The sequence below is a fragment of the Sebastes umbrosus genome, chromosome 14, assembly GCF_015220745.1.
Source record: "Sebastes umbrosus isolate fSebUmb1 chromosome 14, fSebUmb1.pri, whole genome shotgun sequence".
NCBI lineage: Eukaryota > Metazoa > Chordata > Actinopteri > Perciformes > Sebastidae > Sebastes > Sebastes umbrosus.
In genome coordinates, this window is record NC_051282.1 from 17,051,586 (window position 1) to 17,075,858 (window position 24,273).

At 43.1% G+C, this 24,273-nt stretch overlaps 1 protein-coding gene across 2 annotated transcripts in view; it reads right to left on the reverse strand.

The window, feature by feature from the left end:
* The window catches only part of slc1a9 (solute carrier family 1 member 9), a 34,104-nt gene that overhangs the window by 7,536 nt on the left and 2,295 nt on the right, over positions 1–24,273 (reverse strand). Inside the window, exons 1-8 of one of the 2 annotated variants that reach the window (XM_037791939.1) lie at positions 16,601–17,644; positions 7,419–7,574; positions 6,407–6,559; positions 5,844–6,103; positions 3,586–3,691; positions 3,371–3,497; positions 998–1,231; positions 15–209 (exon numbers count right to left, since the gene is read on the reverse strand). In XM_037791939.1, coding sequence (XP_037647867.1) covers positions 15–209; positions 998–1,231; positions 3,371–3,497; positions 3,586–3,691; positions 5,844–6,103; positions 6,407–6,559; positions 7,419–7,569 — 1,226 coding nt within the window. In that variant the 5' untranslated portion in view covers positions 7,570–7,574; positions 16,601–17,644. Of the gene's footprint in view, positions 1–14; positions 210–997; positions 1,232–3,370; positions 3,498–3,585; positions 3,692–5,843; positions 6,104–6,406; positions 6,560–7,418; positions 7,575–16,600; positions 17,645–24,273 lie in introns of those variants that run through there. The other variant, XM_037791938.1, reaches the window with a different exon arrangement.

The following is a 24,273-nucleotide window of genomic DNA, read 5'->3' on the forward strand; positions in this document are numbered from 1 at the left end:
ACCATGTGTCTTACCTGACAGTGATGATCTGTCCGGTGTCCAGGGAGATGTCATTCATCTGGGCGATAAAGATGGCTGCCACGGCCTCGTACAGCGCAGTGCCGTCCATGTTGATGGTGGCCCCTATGGGCAGCACGAAGCGCGTCACACGCTTATCAATCTTCAGGTTTTCCTCCAGGCAGCGGAAAGTGACGGGTAGCGTTCCTGCACTGAGAGAAGAAGACCCCACAAGATGAAGAGTTTTAAAAAAAAAAAAAAGGTGCAGATGTACACAGAACAGGAGCAAAGTGTCTGCTGAAGGATATCAAATAGGTGGACAGGTGGTGAAAGACAGAAGTGCAGAGGTGAGGAGGGAGGTGTCGGGGTGAAGTTGTGGTAGAGACAAAAAAAAAAAAAGTGGAAATTGGAGTCGACTAACAGCCTCCTAACAGCTGGTGTAGCCACTGTTGCAATCCTCCAACATGTGAATTAAAGGAATTTGATTCCTGGCCCTGCTAAGCTTGGGTCATAATATAATTAGAGAAAACGTTGATAGGATTACCCATATTCACTAAAGCCTCAGTAATGTGCCAAAATGACAGTTGGTTTCAGCAGCGATGCAGACTCCCAGGCAGGCCGAGCCAAGCCGAGCCAGGCAGAATACAGCGAGGCCAGTTTGGCTGGTGACGACTAATCCGGAGGCTTAGACATTTACAACGCGGGATCTGTCTGACACGGACTTGTCTATGATAGCCTGTGCTTACACACATTTGGCTCCGCTGTCCCGATTCATCTGCGTAAATACAAAATTTTGCCTTCAGCCGTTTCACATTTAAACCAAATAGCCCCGAAAGCCAGTAGCAGGCTACGCCGATCAATCACAGCAACCATGGCAGCTGCTCGAGGAAAAGATGTTGTAAAAGAAACATGTGACACACATGTGTTAACACATGCCCAAACAGAGAACTTCCACACACACAGACACACACACAAACACACTTCCTGCAGGCGATCCTACCTGCTAGCAGTGCCCAGAGCTGTGATCCAAGCCTGAAAGATCCCATGGTAGAAAGTAAAGGGGCTTTTTCTGGTGATAGCGAAGAATATAGCGGGTAGGATCAAGCCGCCGTGGATCACCAGGCCCACAATGACGGTCACCATGTACATGCCCAGCTGCCTGGCCACCACTTCCAGGTCCCCGATGGCCGCGATCTTCCCCGCGATCAAGGAGGCGATGCCGATAGGAGAGTACCTAAACACAGAGTCAAGAGGACACGTCAGAGCTGAAACAATTGAAATGGAAGTGATTGTTTTATTCTTTATAAGGCTGACTGATGAATTAGAATATGTCTCCATGAAGGGTTAATTTCATATCTCTGTTCTTATGTATTTACGACTGGCCTCTATCTGTTTTTGCAAATAAACTCTTCATATACTTTTATGTATGTATGTATGGGCCAGAATAATAACTCGACTGCTGGTGTGATGCCTTTATTGTGGTATATATAATAAGTTTGCCTAAGATGATTCTAAAGGGGAAAAAAACGTTATATATTTTAGGGCTGCAACTAATGATTATTTTTCATCGATTCGATTAACATCTGGTTTGTTTTCTCGATTCACTGATTAATCGTCTATAAAACATCAGAAAATTATGAAAAATATTCATTACAGTTTCCCCAGATGATATTCAGTTCCAAAGATATTCAGTATATTATAACGTAAGATAATGAAAAGCATATATTCATATTTAGGAAGCTGGAGCCATTAAATATGTGTTATTTTTTCTTGAAAAATGACAAACAATTAATCAAAATAGTTGCAAATAAATTTTCTGTTGATCAATTAATCGACTAATTGTTGCAGCTCTAATGTATTCAAAATGAATCAAAACTTCAGTCGTTAAATCATCTGACATTCTTGACTTGAGGGCGCTTCTCATAATTTTCATCTTAGATGCTTAAAAGCATACCAGCATCATTTATTATAAAGTTGATTTGAGAGCTGAACTTTTAATTGATTAATTGATTAGTCAATTCATCAGCAACTACTTTTATAATTAGTTATTCGTAATTTTTTGGAGTAAAAAAAACGCCAAATATTCTCAAAATATTTGAAGATGTCACCTCAGACTCTGGGAAACAATTTTCACCATTTTATGACTTTTTGTAAACTAAACCATTAATCAATGATGAAAATAATTGTTAATTACAGCCTTAGAAAGCATACTACCTGGCACACGGATGCATTTATCAGTTTAGGACTAGTATTCAATTTGTTGTTTCAATTATGTCAGTCTTTATTCACTGTCAAAGGAACACTTTTCACTTTGAGAGGACTTGACACATTCTTGGATCTCTGGTTTCCAGCTTTGGAGTGCAGTTGTTCCTCTTCATGAATACAGGCCGCTGTGGGATGCATGAATTAAAGCGGTGTTCGTCTTCAAGCCTGTTCCTGGTCCGAGTCAAAGGAGGTCCAATGCTCTCTCCCAGGTCAGCTGCCTGCATGCTCCTGAACTCCGAGCCTGGCATCCTACGACAGTTGTTTGGTGGAGCATGCCGTGTACATGATTTGATGGATGTGTTCCTCGTATGATACGTGTTTTTGTATACACTGGACTCTGTGTTTGGCGAGCTCCGTAGGCCCGTGAGTAATCTGTTTATACTATGTGAGTGATACGAACAAGGACACAATTCCTTTGGTGTCCAGCTGCACATGTAGATGGCCTCGGAGAGCTGCAACACAAGCATCCTGCTGTTTCTCTTCCAACCGCCTACCCTGCTACCCCCTTTCCTTCCCGTCCCTGCTCTGAGTGCCACTACTCTCTCTCTCTCTCTCTCTGTGCGACTAGCCGGGGTCCTGCGAAGCTTCAAGGCGTGCACTGCTCTCTGAAGACATGCTCCCACATGCATCTTTCCACGTCCCGCTGTCCCTCCCACCCGCATCTGCTTTCTGCTCTGCTGCCAAGTGGCTCCTCTGCCGTCGGTGGATCCATTACATTTTGGATATCTTCCACCCCGGCTCCCCTGGGAGCCCACAACATTGTTCCGGGCCCCGGCTCCTGCTACTCCCCAGCATACCACGGACTCCAGCATGTGCCAGGGAAACCCTCTCTTTCCATCTGTCCGTGTCCTTCACTAACACTCTCACTCCTTTTTCCTCTTCCTTTCTCTCCTCTTCAGTCTACGATGTCCGACACGGTTGCTCGTTCCCACAATATGTCTCGTGTACGCACTCTTCGCCTTATTCATCACTGTCACTGACCTCTGCGTGTGGTATCCAAGCAATGCAGCCGACGGCCCACACAAACAAAAACAGAGACACATGTTGTGCATGCTTGCAGATGGGCGCAAACAAACACGCACAGGGGGGGGGAAAACAAGACACTCACCACATGATCATGGAAACCATCGTCATGATGATCTCGTTGAGGATGTTGAAGAAGTCGCACATGACCTTCCCTCGCTCGCCCATCCTTCCCATGCAGATCCCAAAGGTGATGAAGAAGCCGATCAAGCCTTGAGGAAGACACAAAGCAGCATGTCACTGGAAACCGAAGGAAAGTAGCGTAGTTAGAGAATAATATCAGCTCTGTCGTCGACTCACCGAGGACGTTCATGCCCCATTTGTACTCCAGTTTCTTCCTGCTCACTAAGATGAGATCAGTTTGGTTTGGTGCTGCAACCGGCACCTTTTTCAGCACGGTCTGAACCTGGAGGGAGGGCAGAACCACTTTCAGATTGATCACGGTTGTTCATACATGATTCCAATTAACAATTCGCCAAACACTGGCTTTGTAACTCATATTGTGCGTGGGAAAACAAAAGCTTGGCAGCAGCACAACACGCTAAGATTCGTGTTTAAAGAAAAACAGGGAACAAGACATTCTCACATAAAGACAACAAAGGGAAAGAAAAGACAGACGAGGAGGTTGAAAGGGGAAGGACGATTCCTTCCTGCAAAAGCAATTATGCCTTTTATGACTTCAATGAATCCCCGATGAGTACAAACAAAAGAAGCAGTAAAACAGAGATGCAGACAGAAACGAGAGAGAGAATAAAGAAAAAGGGAGAAAACAGAGAATAGTGCAGGGAGAAGAAGTCTATAAGCTGGTGCTCAGCAGTGCTCCCTGTTCACCAGCAGACTGTGGTAAATAAAGATGTAGCATTACAGATGTAAAGAGATTAGCAGTAGCAGAAGGGCTGACCCTCACCCGGTCCGACAAAGACGACTACTTCTAATCATTCAGACACGCGGAGCAGAGCGAAGAGGGGGAGAAAAAAAAGGATTTGGACAGAAGAAGCCTTTTTTAACTTGCATCTTTTGTCTAAACAACTGTAAAAAGTTACTTGAAGTCCTGCATGTAAAAAACACTAAATTTGGGAAATCTGTTTTTAGTTTTTGTGCTGCACACACTTGAAACATTTTACAACATACATTAAAACGCAATTGTACTTATAGGTCAATTTAAAACCATGATTACGAAACTACTCTTGAATGTAACTGTGTTTGTTTGTTTTCTTTTTACGTTTTTGTTCTGTGTATTTATTCTGTTTTAGTTGTACTCTCGACATCATTGAAAATGAGGGCATGCCCTCAATGATTCCTCGAGATTTAAATAAAAGTTGAATGAATGCATTTTCAAATTGCAATGTTATGAAATGAAAAGAGTCTCCAGTGTTGCCTTAAATTTGTCGTTTTATTTGAGGAGGTCAGCTAGTAATTAAAACTTCATCTTTAACTGGATAATTACGCTTCAAAGGTTTAACTTCTGTAACACGTACATGAGCAGAAGGCAGCCTTGGCCTTTCTGGTCCTTTTTGTAGTCAAAACCCTTTGAGTTAAATCATCCGCTCACTCTTTCCTGACACATGTAGAAAACATTGTGTATTGAGTTTGGAGGACAACCAGACTCTCCAGAGAATCCCCAGTCGTTAACCACTCTCTGTAGTCAGACTGCTCAGTTAATACCTTGTACACTTTGACCTTTTCAGGTTCACATAAAGAGATCTTTCCAATACTTCATGCAACTTTAAAATATTAGAGTTTGAATAATAACTGTTGACAAATCAATCTCACCTCAAGGTCCATTAAGTGGTTGTTATGGAGCTTTAGATCTATTGTATATTGTATTTACTTGCGACCCCCCCATCACAAGGTGCATGCCTTTGAGATGTGAGCAGTTGAATCAAAGAGTGTTTTTCTCTCATTAGAGTGTTTCATTTGACTACTTTGTTGAGGGCTAAAGAGATAAAACATTACGGTGATTCACAAGAAAAAAACAAATATTGGAGAAAAGTCTGAATAATAAAATAAAACATTATGTAGCAGAATTTAAATTTTTTTATTTCCTATCCCAGTATTCATCTCACACCCCCTTAGATTCATTTTGAGACCTTCTGTGAAGGGCCCAACCCGCAGCAGTGTTTGGCCCTTTGTCATGAAACTGTAGATGTTCAAATTTCCATTTTTTCTGGCCACAAGCAGGACTTCTCGTCAATGCTGGCTTAAAAACTGAGCTCAAAAGTTCATTCTATCTTGACCATAATCTTCTTCTGTTGATGAAGATCATGTGATATGATCGGAAGCTCCAGAACAGCTACTTAATAGACCTTGAGGTGAGATTGTTTTGTCTGAACTGCTGAATAAACTTTGAAGCTACTGGATAATACTGGGTGATACTTCTTTAGCATTTAGCAGTTGAAAGGATTTATAGACTGACACTCCCAGAACTTAAATCATGCTGAACCGGTATTGGCCACCTTTATCCCACATCTGTTGCATTTGTATTTTGATGCACACAACCTGCACAAATAAAGAGTAATATAACAGTATCAGAGACACGTTTCAGATGCTGAGTTTACCTGTTGGATGCAGGACTGCACCAGGTTCTCAGGGAAGAGGTTCCTGATCAGATCGAGTAAAGCATCCAGACTGCTGACCTCCTGGTTCTTTGGGGCTGAGCTTGACGAGCTTCCTCCTCCCCTCAGTTTGGGATTCCCCGGGTGGATCCCCAACACCAGGATGACCCCGAGGATGGCGGCGATTACAGTGGTGGTCATGTAATACACCATGGCTCTACTACCCATCCTGCCACTGGAGCGGGCGTCTAGACCAGCCAGCCCTGAAAGAGACAGATGACGATCAGTGTTTGCATTCATCAAGTACACAAAACTGCTCTCTTTATGCTAACTTCAGAATGTTAACTTGTGTACATGCTGACATTTAGCATGTTAGTGTAATATACTTAGTTACATGTTAGCGTTTAACATACTTACAGAGTGTTAGTATTTCACATGCAATGTTAGCATTACAGGCTGAAAGTCGTTAGTTTTAAAAGGTATCTCATCATGAAACAAAGAGTTGAAAAAAGGTGGAACATTTGATTGGTTGGGATTCATCCTTTTACATGTGTGAAGTGACACACCCGTGATGAGGCTGGAGATGATTAGAGGCAGGATGAGCATCTTCAGCATCCTCATGAGGATTTCTCCAGGGAAGGAAACCATAGTGAGGGCGGACATGTCCTTCACCATCATGTACCGCAGAAGCGCCCCAAACACCGATCCCATGACAACACCTGAGGAGAGGAGGAGAGGAGAGGAGAGGAGGGGTGGGGAGAGGAAACAAGGGGAGAGGAGAGGAGAGGAGAGGAAACAAGTAGTGTTCAAGATTTATTTTTTTTCGAGTAGGGATAGATTGATCTATTTGGACCAAAAATCCAGATTTTAATTTTTTTAAGTTTCTTATTCTATAATTTTAAAATAAGAGATACTGTTTATGCTAGGTTAAATGTAAAGATAATGAAAATTGGTACAAAATATCAGCCAAATATGAGAAATGTCTAAAACTCTGTACTGGTATTGGCCATGTTGATTCTCTGATTCTCAGACTCTCAGTTTCTAGTTTTTTTTTCATGGACTCTCTGGTCTAGTTCTCTTCCCCCCGCAAAAAGTGTTGTTTTACATCTGACATGTAAGAGACCTCTGACTAATGAGAACCGTCTACTGTAATGTAAACAGGCTTAAATCTGGATTTAAATCTGGGTGACAAATGACAGACAAAAATAACACACTTCTAGACTTTGTAGGGGATTTTTTTTTGGACTATGCAGAAACATACCAAAGTGTTTACAGAGGCAGACTAAAGAGAACAACAGGATTCCTCATGGGAAAATGATCACAGACTCTGTGCATCTAGTGTGCGTGTTAATATTTGCTGCAGCACAAAGGGCTATTTTTTGAACAATAAAATTGACCTCAAATCAAAATCAATTAGGGATGTTAAATTATGTTAACCAAAAGCTGACATTGGGCATTGTTTCTGAACTTTTATTCTATTTTTTTAAAGCTGCAATCCAGATGTTCTGCAGATAAACACATACGAATATAATAATAGATAGATAGATAGATAGATAGAGATTGCCAGTGCATGCATACCCAAAACAGTGAGTCCCAGCAGTAGGTTGTGGGTGTTGCGGCTGCAGTGGCCTGCATCTTTATACGCAACGTCTGTGTTGTCATCTCGCTGGCTTCCTTCTTTCTCCTTCTCCTTTGCGTTGGACTGATTGGCTGTCGACTGGTTTGTCATCCTGCCTGTGGAGACAGTGGGAGAGATGGGTTCACTGCTGGAAGAAAACATGCTTCAACATCATTCAACACAGCATTCAGTGTTGGGTAATGATGCACCCTTGGCTCTGTAACTGATTCATCAAACGTAAAGACGGTAGATTGTTTATAGACTATCTTAACAAAGTGGCTAGTGAGGATTCACATTGTTGCCATTCTGGCTCTGCTCTTAAGGGGGGGTTGAGAGGGACAACCAGGGCTACCTACCACTCACTCACACTACAGGAATGTCCTTTGAGCATTTGGTTTGGGTTCCTAAGGGAAGTAAAGAAGCACGACTGCTGGGAACCCAAACACAGCAGGCAATGGCTAAACAGGACATGAAGAAACAACTCAAGAGATCTAATCTGTAACCATCCTCTAAATGGAAACTGCCCGAATCTAAATACTACACAATATAAAGCTGCAGATAAAGAAGAGATATAGCTGACGAGTGCGTTAAGGAATGAGTCAGTTAGGAGCCGTGAGATGTGGCCCCTGGCTGACTGACCATCTGTGACTGACAGGTCTGAGTAGAAGTTACTTATTGGTTGAATCCATAGTGGAAGAGTTCAGAACAAGAGTCTACAGCCATTCAAGCTGCTGTGTGAAGCTGTATTTAGGAAAAGGGCATCAGCTAACACGCTGATGTCTAGCAGGTATAATGTTTACCATATTCAACTTCTTAGTTTTGGTATGTTAACATTTGCTAAATAGCTCTAAACTCAAAGTACGGCTGAAGCTGATGGGAATATTGTTAATTTGCAGGTATTTGGTTGGTCATACATAAAAGTATTGAACAAATCACAATTATGACTTGACGATGGCGCAAGATGAAAGGTTCTGAGGGGTGATGACTGTACCAAATATCACAGCCATGTGCCATATTTACACCCATCCAACAGTAGTTGGGACATTTCTCAAAACCACAAATATCAACGTGCTAGAGGACTCATTGGGAACCATAAATATCTGTACATGACAATTTTCTGCCAATCCAACTTATAGATGTTGAAAAGTCATCACTGAAATCATGTTTGTACATAATGTCATGGCTATCCATCCAATAGTGGTTGAGATATTTCACTCTGGACCAAAGTAAGTAAAAGTATTGAAAATGACAAATCACAATTACGACCTGATGATGTGGAAAGGGGAACATGACTGAACATGACTTTTTGTACCAAATGTCGTGGCCATGTGCACCATTTACATCCATCCTACAGTAGAGACATTTCTCAAAACCACAAACGTCAACTGCATGGTGGCACTAGAGGATTCATTGTCTGGGAACCATAAATATCTGTACATGATAATTTTCTGTCAATCCAACTTGTAGATGTTGAGATATTTCACTGGATAAGTCAAGCTTTTGACCTGTTGGTGGCGCTAGATAAAAAATCATCACTGAAATCATTAGGATTTATCCTCTTGGCAACATGAATATCTATACCCAATTTCATGGCAAGCCATCCAATAGTTGTTGAGATATTTCACTAAAAAGCAAAAATGTCTACCTCATGGTGACACTAGATGAAAAGTCAGGGGATCCCCAAAGTCTTTAAGATTCATCCTCTGGGGATCATGATCATGTTTCCATCAAATGTCACGGCTATCCATCCAATAGTGGTTGATATATTTCACCCTGGGCCAAAGTGGTGGACTGTCTGACCGGTATCGCTGGCATTGCTAAAAAAAGGATAATCTGGCATTGATGAAATTCAAGTATGATGTCTGTCTGAATGCAATTCAGCAGCATGAATAATCAGAAAGGATGCAGCTAAATGAAAAAGGTATATAACGTCAACACTATTCTTATTCTTACGAATGTCCACACCACTCATTTTGAACATTCACCCTAAAGCCACATCACCTCTTTGAGTCGGCAAACAGCCAACTCCAACACTGTCCAATAACACTACACATCTCTACTGCACGGAGACCCCACCGCCACCATTTCTAAACATCAATCCTATATAAACACATCTTGAGAGCGGCGCAGCCATGCCAAATCCTTGTCACAAGTATGAATGTCACATTTACAAACAGTCTGACTCAGTGAGACAATTGCAATCAGACATGATTATAATCCATCAGCTGAGCGGATGGCATATTCTGCAGTGGTGGAGATACAGTACGGTAGACAAGGGTGAGCACAAAAAATGTTACCTACTAGTTGGTCTGCTCTCACGCTTTCACCTCCACTCTCCGGCCATATCTCTGACCCCTTTCTAGTCTCTGCAACAGTCGCCAGTGCGGGCACAAAGACAGATTGCCAGCGTGATCTGAAATTGTATATTTTGGGGGCGGAGAATGTCCTGCTAAGTTTCAATTGCAAAGATATAATCCTCGGTGAGCGGAGTACGGAGGAGAGGAGGGGGGAGGGTGTTCCACTGTTATTGTCTTCACAAATCCTCTTTTCAATCCTTATGTCATTCTTAGCATCATTGTTTGGTACCGTCAGTTGACCACATACGCTTATAGTTGTCTAGTAGGGGGTGGGATGGGGGAATCATCATCCAACCCCCTATTAATTGAACAATGAACTCATGCACCAAGTGGGAAGATTTCTTTTATCATCATAACTCAAAGTTTGGTGTTTTTTAAAATCATTCAAGGGTGTAGACACTTTCTGTATAGGTTGATTAGGTTCTGTAAACCTGTCTGAGATCCTGACAAATCCTGGTGGATAAACTTAAAATTGAGAGGCCATAAAGCCTGGTTTGCTTAGTCTGGGACAAAACTTTTGGCAAAGCAGGTTATTCTGTGACGACATGTACGAGAAAAGGTCATGAACTTCCCAATGTACTGTACATGTGTAAGGCAATTTAAGCCCCAGTCACGTGTGTTAAGAGTAGGAATAAGGATGACAGTCGTCATCTCTGGCTGTGAAAGCTGGATATTAAACCTTTGTTTCGTGAGCAGGTCAGATGGAGGCCCTGAAGTAATGAAGCAACAGCTTTTGTCCTGCGAGGAGGGCGGCGCTGAGGAGTATAAGCTGCAAGGACATACTCAAGGACCTGAAGCTGCTCTGCAAATCTGTCTTCCTTCCCCAACAGGCAGATTATTTTCCTGCTCCAGGAAATGTCAGAGCCGCCTCCAGACGAAACGTAGCTGGCCTCTAGGAACCAGCTCTAACTGGGCTGTCCGGGTGGCTCTGTTCAACTGAGGAAAACACAAACTATTTACAGCCTTGTATGGCTGAATTTAACTACTAAATCTCTAATGTCTTGCCTGAAAAGTACTCACCAAAGTACAGTTTATTTAGAGACACGGGAAACAGACGCTGATCAGAGTATCAGAGCAACAGTCAGTAGAGGAACAACTGGCCGTGGACGGTTACATCACATTACAGCCTAGCATCCCTAATAAAACACAGCAATTCGAGTCGGCGGGTTCAGACGGTTTGGTCAGGAAGCTTACAGTAAATCCTGGATTTCGTAGAAACATGACATAGGTATACTACTCTGCCAGGTAGGCTGCAGACCAGGAGGCTTTCCCCTTTAAAGGGAAGCCTAGTCTTTGAGAGAGCTTTGGAAACACATGTTAGTGATGAGAGCTGAAGGTAAAGGGACTTCAAAGAGCAAAGAAACAAGGAAGTAACTCCCGCTGGTTTGGTAGTGACGGAGTAGCTGTTTACATGATTTCATGGGCCAGATACAGCCGCGAGGCAGAAAGTCTCCCACAGTGACTTTCTACGAGAAGCAGACTGGATAAACATTAGGGTCCTCACTGTAAATACTCTCGTAGTCCATCGGACGTGTGATGGTGACCCATGCAGTGCGTGATAACCATCACAATCAGTCTCCGCACGCAGTCATGTACTTACGACACATCTTCTTAATCGTCATGGTTTCCAGGACGACAGGCCGCCGATGAAAGAACGAGTTAATCTCCCAGAAGAGCAGGCTTTGATTACTATAAATGAGCCCGAGCTGCCGAAGATGAAGGTGCACATACCATCAGAGCAGGACATGACCGACTACCTCGGTACTCGCTTCAGTCCGGCTGTCAAAGGCTCGTCAGTGTTAACCCCCTCTTTATATCCACATTAATGATCCAACCAGGTCATCGTCCAATCGCTGATGTTGATTCAAGAGATCAAACAGATGCACATTGGTTGTACTTACAGATAAACCTCCCCACCCCCCTCTCAATCTGCCTGCCTCTCATATTAACCTACAGTAAGTTTCAATAGCTGTGATAGAAATCAACATAAGAAAGTGGTTTGACTGACTGTATGTATTCTGTTTGTACTTATTTAGCCTATTCAGGGCTCATCAATAAGGAGTTCCTACTTGCCCGGGGCAAGTAAAATGCCACGTCGGGCTAGTAACTCTAGCAACTCATTTGCCGATTGGGCAAGTGGCAAAAAAGACATATTGTTTTTTTCTGGAGATGATGATTGAAGTAGCTAAGGAGTGAGCCATCTCGCTTCCTTCTCATCTCTGTTGAGAGTTGTGCATGCTCAGTACTGATCTGGCACTCAGTTGGCCTTAGAGGACGTGGGCAAAATCCAGATTCATTGACTTAAATCAAGATTCAACATGACAGTTAACTTTGATCTTTGTTCTTATTTGATAACTGCTAATAAATAAATAAAACAATGTGTGACAAATGAAAAAAAAACTTGACGTTGAACCCTGCTATTGGCCTAGCTACAGCGATTAATATAATAATAACGTTTGATCTAGCTTGAATTATTTAATGCATCAGGATTATAAATCTACCTTTAAACAAAAGCATGCAATTATTTTAATAATTGATTAGTTTCAGTCATTTTTCATGTGAAAATAGTGAAAAAAAACATTCTCTCTCTTGCTGATTTGCTGCTCGTCTTTGTCATATATCTTCGTAAACTGAATATTTGTTGAACAAAACAAGACATTTGAAGATGTCACTTTGGGCTCTATGGGAGTTATGATGACAGTTTTTCCCAATTTTTTTGACATTTCATAGACTTGTCTGTGTCAGCCCTAAATGCAATGTTTTGTAGTTTTTTGAAAAGGAACTTTATCCATGTTTTGTCGCTATTAGAGAACATGGAATTAGAGAAACTTTTACGGCATACAAACCAATAAAGAGGTTTCCAATCTTATCTTGTAGGTGGAACATCAAAATGACCAACACAATACAAACTTGAGGTTATTAATTATACATTATTATATTTACAGATCAAACTAAACTGCCCACTGAAGAGATGAAACGTGTGTGTATTTCAGTGTATAAAAATGTATTGTTTAAAAGGCATCGGTATGTGTGTGTGTTTGTAACTGTGTGCGTGTGTGTGTGTGTGTGTGTCTCAGAGGATTATTTCCAAGGGTTGATTGTTTGGTGTGAGCTTTGCAAAGGGATCGAGATATAATCCCCCCCCCCCATCCTTCATCCTCCCGTCGTTCAGAAGAGGAAGATGAGGATGGTCACTGCAGCTCTACAACGCTGCACTACAACACACTCCTCATATACAGTATCAAACACACATACAGCTAGGCAGGAATCCATATGAGAAAGTGCTGTACCAAAAACTACATCAGTATGCAATATATTAGAATTAATGCACTGTACCATTTTGCATTAATAACAAATGAGGCACGCACTGATGCACACCAACTTTGGAATCAATACTGCACTTAAAATACAAGTTATTTTAGCACGCATGCTTTCATTTGAAGTATACTTAACTTTGTAATTTTTCCAGTTTTCATGTGAAAACGCCATTACAATTAGTAGATATTACGCAATAAGGAATCAGCAAATATTTCAGTGTGTTGGGGTGTATAAGGTTGGGTTCCTCCTTTCGGATCAGGTTTTTACGTCGGTAAAATATTCTAAAATACTGTATCTCTGCAAATCTCCTCTCGTTTTATTTATAAAAAAAGAGCAATTAACATTCATTTAGTTAAATAGTAAATATGTAATCTATAGCTGAGATTTGGCTCTTTGAATGTTTCAGTTTTTGTTCTGAAATATTACGTTTTAAGTCAATGTATGGCTCTTAAATGTTCTCTATACGATATCCAGAGCATTAGCTCACGGCCGCTGCTCTGCACTGCTCTCATACGCCAGTTACAGTTGATGACGCCGTTGGTATATGGACGTGTAACACCCACCCTCTGGTTCCCCCTCAGGTTAACACTGTTAGCTCTGTCAGCACTTTTGCCTTGTTGCACCGTTAGCTGAGAGCCGCCCGGCTCAGCCGTCGCCATGTTGAGAGCCGCGCAGAGGCAATAGAAATAGTCCCATTCTCGCATTTAGCACCTTTAAAACTGATAAAAGCTAAAACGCTATGTGATGAGGCATTTGAAAGGATTCAGATTTAATAATTTGATTCAATAAAAATGCTGTCAAATCCCAAACCTAGTGTTGTAGGAAGATGCTACTTGTGTTTGTTGTGGGTTACACTGATAATGTCAGTATAAGTACATGCTAAAAGTTACATTGATACTAGTTGAATCAGATATATGTAGTCCGACCCTTCATATTGCTAATACACAAGAGTAATCTCTCCTTGCAGACACACATATAAATATCAATAGTGGCACAGAAAGAGAAGCAGACCGTCTCTCTCACACACACATCTGAGAATCCATGCAGTTCAAAGCAGAGCGGCACCTAATTCCTTCAACATATGCACGACTGCCATCAAACACGTGTCTGCTTCACCAGATCGCTGCAGCAGCAGGAGGGTTAAACAGTGCGTATAAACCCTCTCAGTGGAGGTCAGACTCAATCAGATGTGGACTCACTCTGGTCCATCGGTGGCTGGATGTGAATACGTGTCCTCACTTGGCATGTTTTAAGGCCTTACGAGGTATTTGCTGCTCGACGTCTGACTAAAACCAGGAAAACAGGTCACATGACCGCTTTGTTTTAGGATTACTGTTGCAATTTTACTGGTTACATTTAGACATCATGACCAGAGCTTTAAGCTATTTAAAACGTCTGTCAGTCAACATTGTTGAAAGCTAAGACTAAAAAGATTAGGAATTCAGATTCAGATTCAAATTCAAAACTGTTAAACCATTTTTGCTGTACAAAGGTCTCTCACTTGTGTTTGCTGATGGTACAATTTTGTTGATTACCTTTAGGGCACATCTTGGCCAGGTCTGGTCTGGATTACACTTCAGAGGTGTTAATGCCTGTTTTACTTTCTCACTGCACGCATCAACTGATATAGGTCTGCAACTAATCAGAATCACGTTCATGTGCCAAGTACATACATACAGTACATACAAGACTGTTGTGTACACAGGTGGTGAAAAAATAGGTGACTATATAAATATTATATAAATATATATAAAAAAGAACAAATGACCAACAATAAAATAAGAATAATATAATAAAATAAAACGTCTATATACGAGTCAAGTTTTCTAGAAGTTGTAAACAATACAAATAGTGCAAAAAATAAATACTGGATGGATATACATGGACTGGATGATTATGTACAGTTTGTGCATGTAAAGATGTCTATATACTGCATGTACAGTGTGGATTTATAATGACAGATGATATGTACATACAGCATTACAAAAATGTGTGCATTAAAGACTGTAAGAATTATAATCTATAGCGGCAGTGACAGTGTATTGACAGTATATACTGTGGCTAGTGATTTTCATTACCGATTAATTAATAAATGCCCATTACAACTACCAGGAGCTCCTATTTTGTCTGATCAACAGTCCAAAACCCAAAGGCATTTATTTTACAATGATATATAACCAACGTGAGAAGCCGATAAATGACTCGAACAATATTTTTGGTTAATTTTATGTCAATCAACTAATTGATAAATCAATTTAACATTTTTTGTGTTGTTATGAAGCTTTGTGTTGTTGGGATGTTTTACTATGTAGCATACAGCACGGAGTCCAGAACAAATTTCCTTACGGGGACATTAAAAGTATATCTTATCTTGGCGGTACGGTAGATATCTGTACAGAAATGGAGAGGAAGATGCAGCCAGATACCTCCAGGGAAATATTTTGCAAGTGTGAATGTCAGTATTTGAGTCCAAAACTCAAAGATATTTAATTTACAATGATAGGAAACAAGGAAAAGCAGCAAATCATCACATGCTGGACCCATCAAATTGTGGGCATTTTTGACCAACTAATTGACTAAAACATTCTAGCACTAAATAAATGTCTGGCAGGAAATAGAGGAGAAGATGCAGCCAGAAACCTTCAGGGAACAGATGTGTGTGTGTGTGTGTGTGTGTGTGTGTGTGTGTGTGTGATTGTCAGTATTTGAGATCGGGTGAATATGGAGTGTGAGTGAGAGAAAACATGAGCTTGTGTGTGTGTGTGTGTGTGTGTGTGATTTACTCTGCATCTGTGTGTGTGTGTATCTACACATGTCAGGCACACGCCCTCCTCCATCCTCCCTCCTCTCTCTCTATCGGACGATAATCTGTGTGTATTAATCTGTTGTTTGAACTCCTTAAGCACAGACTGTCTATCACATCTGCTCTCTTCACCCTCACAAAGCTCTGCTATTTATAAACTTTCTCGTTCTCCTCTCGCCCCCTTTTTCTTTTTCTCCACTTCTTTCCTTTTTGATCCGTCGTCGCAACTTCTCTCTCTCTCCAGCAGCAGGACTGAATTTCACACAGCTCATTCTCTCCGTACAGTAAATCCATCTTCTCATTTGGCCAACAGACGCCAAGTTGGACACTCCATAAAGCAGACGGCGCGCTGAAACAATGCTGATTATAACTGATTCAGGTCCCCCACATGTTCAAACAGCAGATTTAAAGAGTGAAAATTGACAGTTGACAAAAACAACACCAATAACTTAACACTCATTCAAAATGTCTCGAAGCCAATAATCACGAATGATTGAGCCCCAAACCACCAAAGAGACACCAAACAAATCAAAGCGGTGCTGTCAAATGTGACGAATGGTCCGACGAACAGGCGGCATGTGTCAGCTGTGAATGAATGGGAGCACGCTGAGGGAGGAGGAAGAGGAGGAGGGGGGGATGACAACCAGGAGGCGACCAAGCTTACCTGCTGTGTGTCGATGTCTCCCATCCGACAAGAGCGAGGCATCGGGAGAGACACGGAAGAGAGGAGGGATGAGGAGATGAAGAGGGAGAGGGGACGGGAGGCGAAGTCACAGTCTTTGCGTCATCTGAGAAAATTTGCAGATTAATACAACAGCTTGGTGCTCTGAGCCTCCCCCCCCAACCCCATCTCACCCTCCTCCCCTCCCTCCCTTCTTTCTCCCTCGTTCCCTCACTTCATCATCATCACTCGTCTCTTTTTGTCGCCTTATTTAAACTGGTTGTTGTCAGTGATAATCACCAAGTTGGGAGAAGGATAAGATTATTTAGGAAATTGGTTTAAGTCTCCTCTCAGCAGGGAGGGATGTGCAGGAATGCTCGTGGGCGATGGGGGGTCATGATTACCCTCCCTTCCACAGGAGGGCGCTATGACTCTGCACTGAGTGCAGAAACCTTGCACAGTAGCCTCCCTGTGAGGGATCCTTTGACAGATATCAGTGTCAGTCAGTGAGGCCTCACAGTGCATGGAGGTCCGTGGGTGGAGCTGCTACATACTGTACATACAAGGGTCGAGCCGTTTCCATGAACCGTGACACTTTATCAATACACGGAATTAGAAATAAACTGAGAAAGAAGTTAAGGAGTTTCACGTTTGTCATACCGGAGACACACGATGGTGCTGCAGCAGGAGGAATGTGGGTCTATGATTGGGCTTTATGAGGGCGCCAGGATTGATTTATGAGCGCGGCTTCTCAACTATCAAATACAATGTTGTACGACGACGTGACTCTGCAGTGCAGACATCCGACAGGCTGACTCTGTTGAGGCCTTTAAAAGGACCAATATGTAATATATTTACTGTAATGAATCATAAAATGACCATGATGAGTCATCAGAGCTTAAGGACAAAATGAAATTCGGGCTTCTCCAACAACAATGCTACAGTCAGTATGTTCTCCTTTGAGAACTGGTCCGGAACGTCTGTTTTTGTTTTGGACGGTGATGTGATCCCGTCGACTGCCCATTTCAACACCCCGTATACCACATATGAAACAAATTGGCATACAAACACAGTTTTCTGCAGCCATGGAAGCAAGCAAACGAACTAGATCAACAGAGATAACATAACGTTAGGTTCTACCGACCTGAAAAGCCTTGGTGCATCTCTCTGTGGTCCGTGTGCAGCTGATTATCAAGGCAGCGAGTATTTGAGACACACAGCCGGTGATTCCACCTACAGCTGGTGGCCAGAGGCTAACGGCGTGAATCCAAACTTAAAACTTTCTTACTTTCAGTAAGTCGCTTATTCAGTCATTACTTCAGGTCTTGTACCTGTTGGGTCTCAGTCTCAATGAATCTATTAACCCTCATTTGTATAGTCCACGTTTGTCTTGCTGAGCGCTGTCGGTGCCTCATTCCAGATGTTTGGATCTGGATCATCGTCCTCCAGCAGATTCAGCCTCTCACTCTGTGTTTGATTCCTTTGCTCGAGCTTTGCCTCATGTGTGTTTGTGTAGTCTGTCCTCTTCCAGGCCTCCATGGTGGAGAGGAGGTTGTTTGGCTCAGGCCTCATCTGGAAGCTGCTCGACGTCCTCCTGTAGCCATATTCTTCATATCCAGTATGTTTACTATATTATTGTTATCCTGATTGAGAGGGATCCCTCCTCTGTTGCTCCTACTGAGGTTTCTTCAGCATTTTATCTCTACTACTGGGTCCATACAATCTAAATGTATCATCAGTCATCAGTTATAAAATAAACAACCAACTACTAACTAACAGCAGGGCAAGAATACGCAAAATTCAACCACACTGCTGAAACTCTGAGAGACGGTTAGCATTCTCAATTGAGTAGATATCTCTGCAACGCAACACACTTTGACGCAGCGTGAACTCTGTAACCTCTTCACTTCCTGTTGATAATGTTCAAACTAAAATTGTGGCCAGATGTTACACATTGCAGCTTTTAAAAGGTTTTTTGGGGAGTTTTATCTGAGGCGAGGATCTAAGGGCAGAGGGTGTCGTATGGTGTACAGATTGTAAAGTCCCTTGAGGCAAATTTTTTTTATATTAGGCTGTGTAAATAAAACCGACATGACATGACCTTAATATGCAAACACTCCTTGTTATGGTATGAAACCTGAGCAGCCTCTTCCTTACTGACAGTAGTTCACGAGACAGGTAATCTGAAAAAAAGTCATGTGCCTCTGTCTCCTCTGGTGTCCTCCGGTGCTCCTAATGGCATCTGAATTCACAGACTGGAGGAAAACAACCAATCAGAGCCGACTTGGAGTCCGCATCCAGCTGCCGACGATGAGAGCCACGAGACAATTACTTGCGAACTCCGACCAAACTAGGCAGCGCTGATCAAATATGGATCAATATTCTGTTACTGTAATGTCTATTTATTGCCTCAGATGTTTTCAGAAACATCTTGTAGTGTACTGGTTTAGCTGTAAAATGAGAAAGTTTGTGACCTGGCAGCCATGTTGGGACCACCAGCCGGAGCACAGCCAATAGGAACGCTGTGTCTCTGAAATGACCTGTGATTGGTCAAAGATTAGAAAGATCGATTTTTTAAAACCTGAAAACAGAGCCATGAGGAGGTGCAGAAGTCTAGTTTTCTCTCAGAACACCTGAAGTACAATATCCTGAAAGGTTATTATGTTTTTTTTTGCCCAATGATGCCAAAAACTTGTTGCCTACTGAAGCTTTAAATACTATTTATAACTGCTAAATAGCGGGATTAAAAGTAAAGTGTTGCCATTTACTAAAATTTGGTTTATTATCCAGCACCAACACTAACAAACATACATATGTACTTCAATTCAAACATACACCTCCATGCACATGCAGAGCCACACACACACACACACACACACACACACACACACAGTCCCACAGGAGTGACAGATGGAGAGGGGCCGGACGGGAACAGGGGCTTGTACAATTGGACCGGTGCCTCCATTGTGCAGTAGGTGCGCTGTAAGTCTATCCTCTACTAATTGCCAGAGCAGTTCAAACACAAAGTCTGCCTCTGAAATCCAATCCTGCGGGGTGTTGTACGGTGAGTAAAGTTTACAATGTGTAACATTTCTCCTCTGGCAAGAAAAGGGACAAAACATGGCTTATGGAAGAGGTGGGGGAGATGGGATGTGCAGGAGACGGGGAGAGAGAGAGAGGTCAGTGGGGTGGATAAGTGCAAAAAAACGCACAACACAGGGAGGTGTGAGTTGCCGAGAAGGAAGACGTAACTGTAAATAGATCATTCACTATTTAGGCTGCATGTCTAATCAGGGGGCATCCAGACGGCAGCGACTCTGAATGAAAGTGTAGCCGCTGTAGGTGGACGGAGCCCTGTAAGGAGACACTGAGGAGGGACAGATAAGGAGGCGAGGACGAGTGATTGAGAGGTGATCTGTGGAGAGAGAGAGAGCGGGTTGCTGTAAGAGGAGAGGGACCGGCAGGGGCAGACGATGTAAACAAGACGAGCAGAGTGTGTGTGTGCGCTGCATGGCGGCGTCTGAAGCCGTTTCATAAACTGACGGTGACCCGGGCTTCTGCACCGGCACCACACGTAGCAGAAAATCTAAACAGACAGACCCGGAGCGGGGGGCAGACTGCCAGGTAATGCAACGCAGCGCCAGTCTGCATTTTGCACCCATTGGAACCTGTTTCTCATTAAGCATTAAACAGAAATTACCTAACTAAGTCCTCCACTCCCCTAATGAGGGTTTGCAGCTCCGATGCTCTCATATTCCCTCTCCCTCCCGATCCGTTTCCCCAAGGTGAACATTCCATACACTAATTTCAGTTTCACGCAGGAAAGACTTGTAGGCGCATGTGTTGTTTGTTTGTCAGAGCGAACATGTGTGTGTGTGTGTGTGTGGGCATACTTTCCTCAGCGTGCATGTGTGTGTGTGTGTTTACGTGTGGTCTCTGGCTCCAGACCCTGTCACTCATCATCTTTGACCTTTAGTAAGCTGTGAAATTTAATTTCAGGCTTGGGTTGCTTTTCTCTGCACAATCCTACACCTGTGCCAAATATGTCCGTGGGGAAGTTGGACAGCAGCTAAAGACTGTGATCCAGACAGACAGACAGACAGACAGACAGACAGGAGGTGATGCAATCATCAGAGTCTGACCCCCCCCCCCCCCGTGATTGACCTCACCTTTGACCCCTTGCCTCTTTACCACCGTGGCTGCCGACTGGGGCATTTCCAGGAGGCTTCGGCTAATTGGGTCAGATTGCGCAGAGAGAAGCATTACTGCTGAAATTGGAAACATATGCAGCTATACCTCGGTGTGTACGTGTGTGTGGTGATGGTAGCAATGTTGGCGCAGCTCTTACTAGAGAGAGGTTTGAATTTAGGGGAGAGGAGGAGGAGGAGGAGGAGGAGGAGGGAGTGGACCGCAGTAGGTGAGGTGAGTGATGGAAGGAACGATGAAAAGGATTGACAACGTAAAACAAATTTAGCGGGAGAGAATCAAAGTGCGTGAAGATGGAAGAGGAAGATGATGAAGGACTGACACCGGGTACCTCGGGGAGGTCGAGGATCCGTAATTGAGGTCTGACTCGGTGTACAGACAGACTGCTAGCCTCGCCCTGACAGCTCAGCTCAGCTATTTGCAGTAATTGCCATAATAGCTACCTTCCAATTACGCTCAGATCCGAGTTTCCAACGAAGGAGGATGTCCAATGCGAAACGTAATGAGTTGATGTGCGATGGCGCCGCGCGTGTGGGAAAGATTTTCATCGGAGGGGCTCGAAGGTAGTAAAAGTGACATCTGGAAATGAGAGTCGGTTGAAGATGTCATTGATGATTCTAAAAAGGTGGATCATGAGTAGATTCTAGTGAAAGTGATATCACCGCTATGAGACACAGTGAGTGTGACGCTGCCAAAAGGCTTCGCAAGTTGTACAAGGCACGTTCAGAATAAAGGATCAGTTTCGTTTTCGTGGGGTTTTCAAAAACAGTCCTACGATCTGTTTGGGGTCATGAAAAATGTTCTTTGTCGAAAACACAAATCCCCAAAGGAACAACAGAAAGTATTGTGTTATTCCCTGCAACACAGTATGACTCCGAGGATGACGTAATCTTTTATTGTGACATGTGACAGTAACAGTATGAAAGAAAACTTGTTCTGTGAATGAACCTTAAATAAACCTCTATATCTCCTCCATTGTATCTCCATTGGTTGTGGTTAGTTTTGCATGTCTGAATGAATGCGTGGTGTGTAAAAGAGAGAGAGCCTTCTCAATCGTCATCTTTGTTTGACCGCCACTCCTGTCCACACTCGGCTAACAACTTTCTCCTACTCTCTCTGTCTCTCTCTCTCTCTCTCTCTCGACTCTGCAACTCTCACTGATGCACCCCGAGGCGGAAATATCTAAGTGCATGCGGGGCAAGTTCAGACAAAGAAGGAGATAGAGAGAATGGTGGGAGGGTTGCAAGCATTTCCAGTGACTGACACTAAATGCCAAGAGGGAGGAACGCCGCGAGGGAGACACCAGGCAGTGTGTATGTGTGGTAAAGAGAATGTGGCGGAAGTTTCCCCGAAATCTAAAGTGCTGCTGTACGGCGGGTACGGTTAAGAGAAACAGAAGTAGAGTGTGTACATGTGCGTGTGATCGTGTGTGTTTGCGCAATCAGTCAATGGGTGCAAGTACATCAACGCTCCCCTCCATCTGAGGGTATTGACAGTGTTAAATGTCTCCGTCCCTGAGTGAAGACTGCACTTTAGCCTGCCTCTCTATACAGAAGTGACCCGTTTTAGCGGCTTTGAGTTTGAAAAACCTCTTTTCATGATCCCCCCTTCTCTTTCTGTGTCTCCTCTCCGGTCCCTATCTCTCCCATCCCCAAACTCTTTCATGAGCAGTCTCTCAGGGGCGGGATTGAAACACAACCCTCCCCTCTTTTGTCTCCATTCTTTTCCTTATCCTTTCATCTTTTTAAACATTCAGGGGGAAAGGGGTTTGGTGAGATGGAAACCACTACTTGGTAAAGGAAAGAAAGAGATAGCATGTGAGAGAGGGGGCGGCGGGAGGAGGGGGAGGCAGAGTCTCCCCCTCCTCTGCTCATCCGCCAATTTATGGCTCTCCTTTTCAACAAGGCCATTCAAGGTGGGGAGGCTCAGTGGAAGCGCTGTTCTCGCGGGTCAATAGCAGTGAACCCTGGTCTGGTTTGTATGGGGACGACTTATCTGCTCAGAGGACCCGTTGAACTGTCTGTCGGCCTGTACGTCCTCCATAGACCTCCATTGTGTCTCTGCTGGGCCTTCGCCGGCTTTCCCCCAAAGACCTGTGAGTGGACAGAGCAGCCAGTCACCGGCTCCTGTTTCCATCCTTTTTAACTTTACAGGCGTCCTGAAGCCGCCTGGACTCATCTAAGCAACATATATACAGAAAATAACTGTGTGTTTTAGACTTTTAATTACAACAAATAACTGCAGCAATTATGAATATTCATGGACGTTTCATCGAAGAAATATCTGAGTGCACGCAGGGACAGTTAAGACAACATATATGGAACGTACATTTACAAAGTGGGACACTGTTACATCTATAGCAGTAGTTCTCAACCTTTTTCATTTCAAGGACCCCTAAATTGATACACCTCAGGTCACAGACCCCCATTTGATAAGATTTAGCTTCAGAGGCCTCCATCTGAAAATATTTTGATTGTTAGATATGATTATATATTATTATGAGGACATAACCATGGAGGAATTGAAACCTATAATTAGAATAGTCACTTTTATGACTCTTACTCACTTTGGGCTCACTTTTATAGTGAATTAAATAGTGAAAATGTACTATATCGCATTATTCTGGGGATCCCCTGGAACTCTGTTGAAAATGAAAATGAAAATGTTGAAAAATGCATAAATGGATCAAGCCAGATTTGTAATTCACAGCAAAAACATGTTAAACTAGAAGTGCACGCAGAGAGCGCAGACTTCCGCCAAGGCAGGTTCGCCCCCCTCCCCCCACCCCCTCAACCTCCGGATCGTCATCAAAATCGAATGGATTGTTGTGACCAACAAACAAACAAACCAATAAACCAACAAACCAATGCCAGTGATAACCTCCTTCCTAGGCCTTTGGCCTTGGCGGAGGTAAAAATGTTGTGTGTTGCAAGACTCCCAGATTTGGAGGAGCACCAATAAGTAATCACTTGTTTCTTTGCCCGCGGCGTCTATAAAAACTTAGCACGTAACTTTCAGATCCCTTTATGATGACGAATAATGAAAATCACACTGCTGACATCTAAATTCCCAGACACACCAAGCTGACATCAAAGAATAGGCGGCAACAAAGGCTGACCGTTGAGTCGCCTCACGTCGCCTTTGTCTTGGCCAAAAAGTTGCACTTGAACACACCACAAAGACTGCAGCCGATGGCCAACTACCACGTATGTTCTGCGCCTGCGTGACTGGAAATAGCTCTCCACACCAGCAGATGGCAGTACTCTGTCTTCGTCATTCAAACAGGGAAACCGGAAGACTGAGGACGGCGGATATACAAGCCGTCGTTACGACACATAAAAAGCAGCGTTTGACGACCATTTTCACACCACCATCACTCACCACTTAGCTTCATTCCAGATGACCATGTCGTTGTGAAAATATCCGTGTATTGGAATGATCAGATGAGACGAAGATGAAAAAATGAGAAG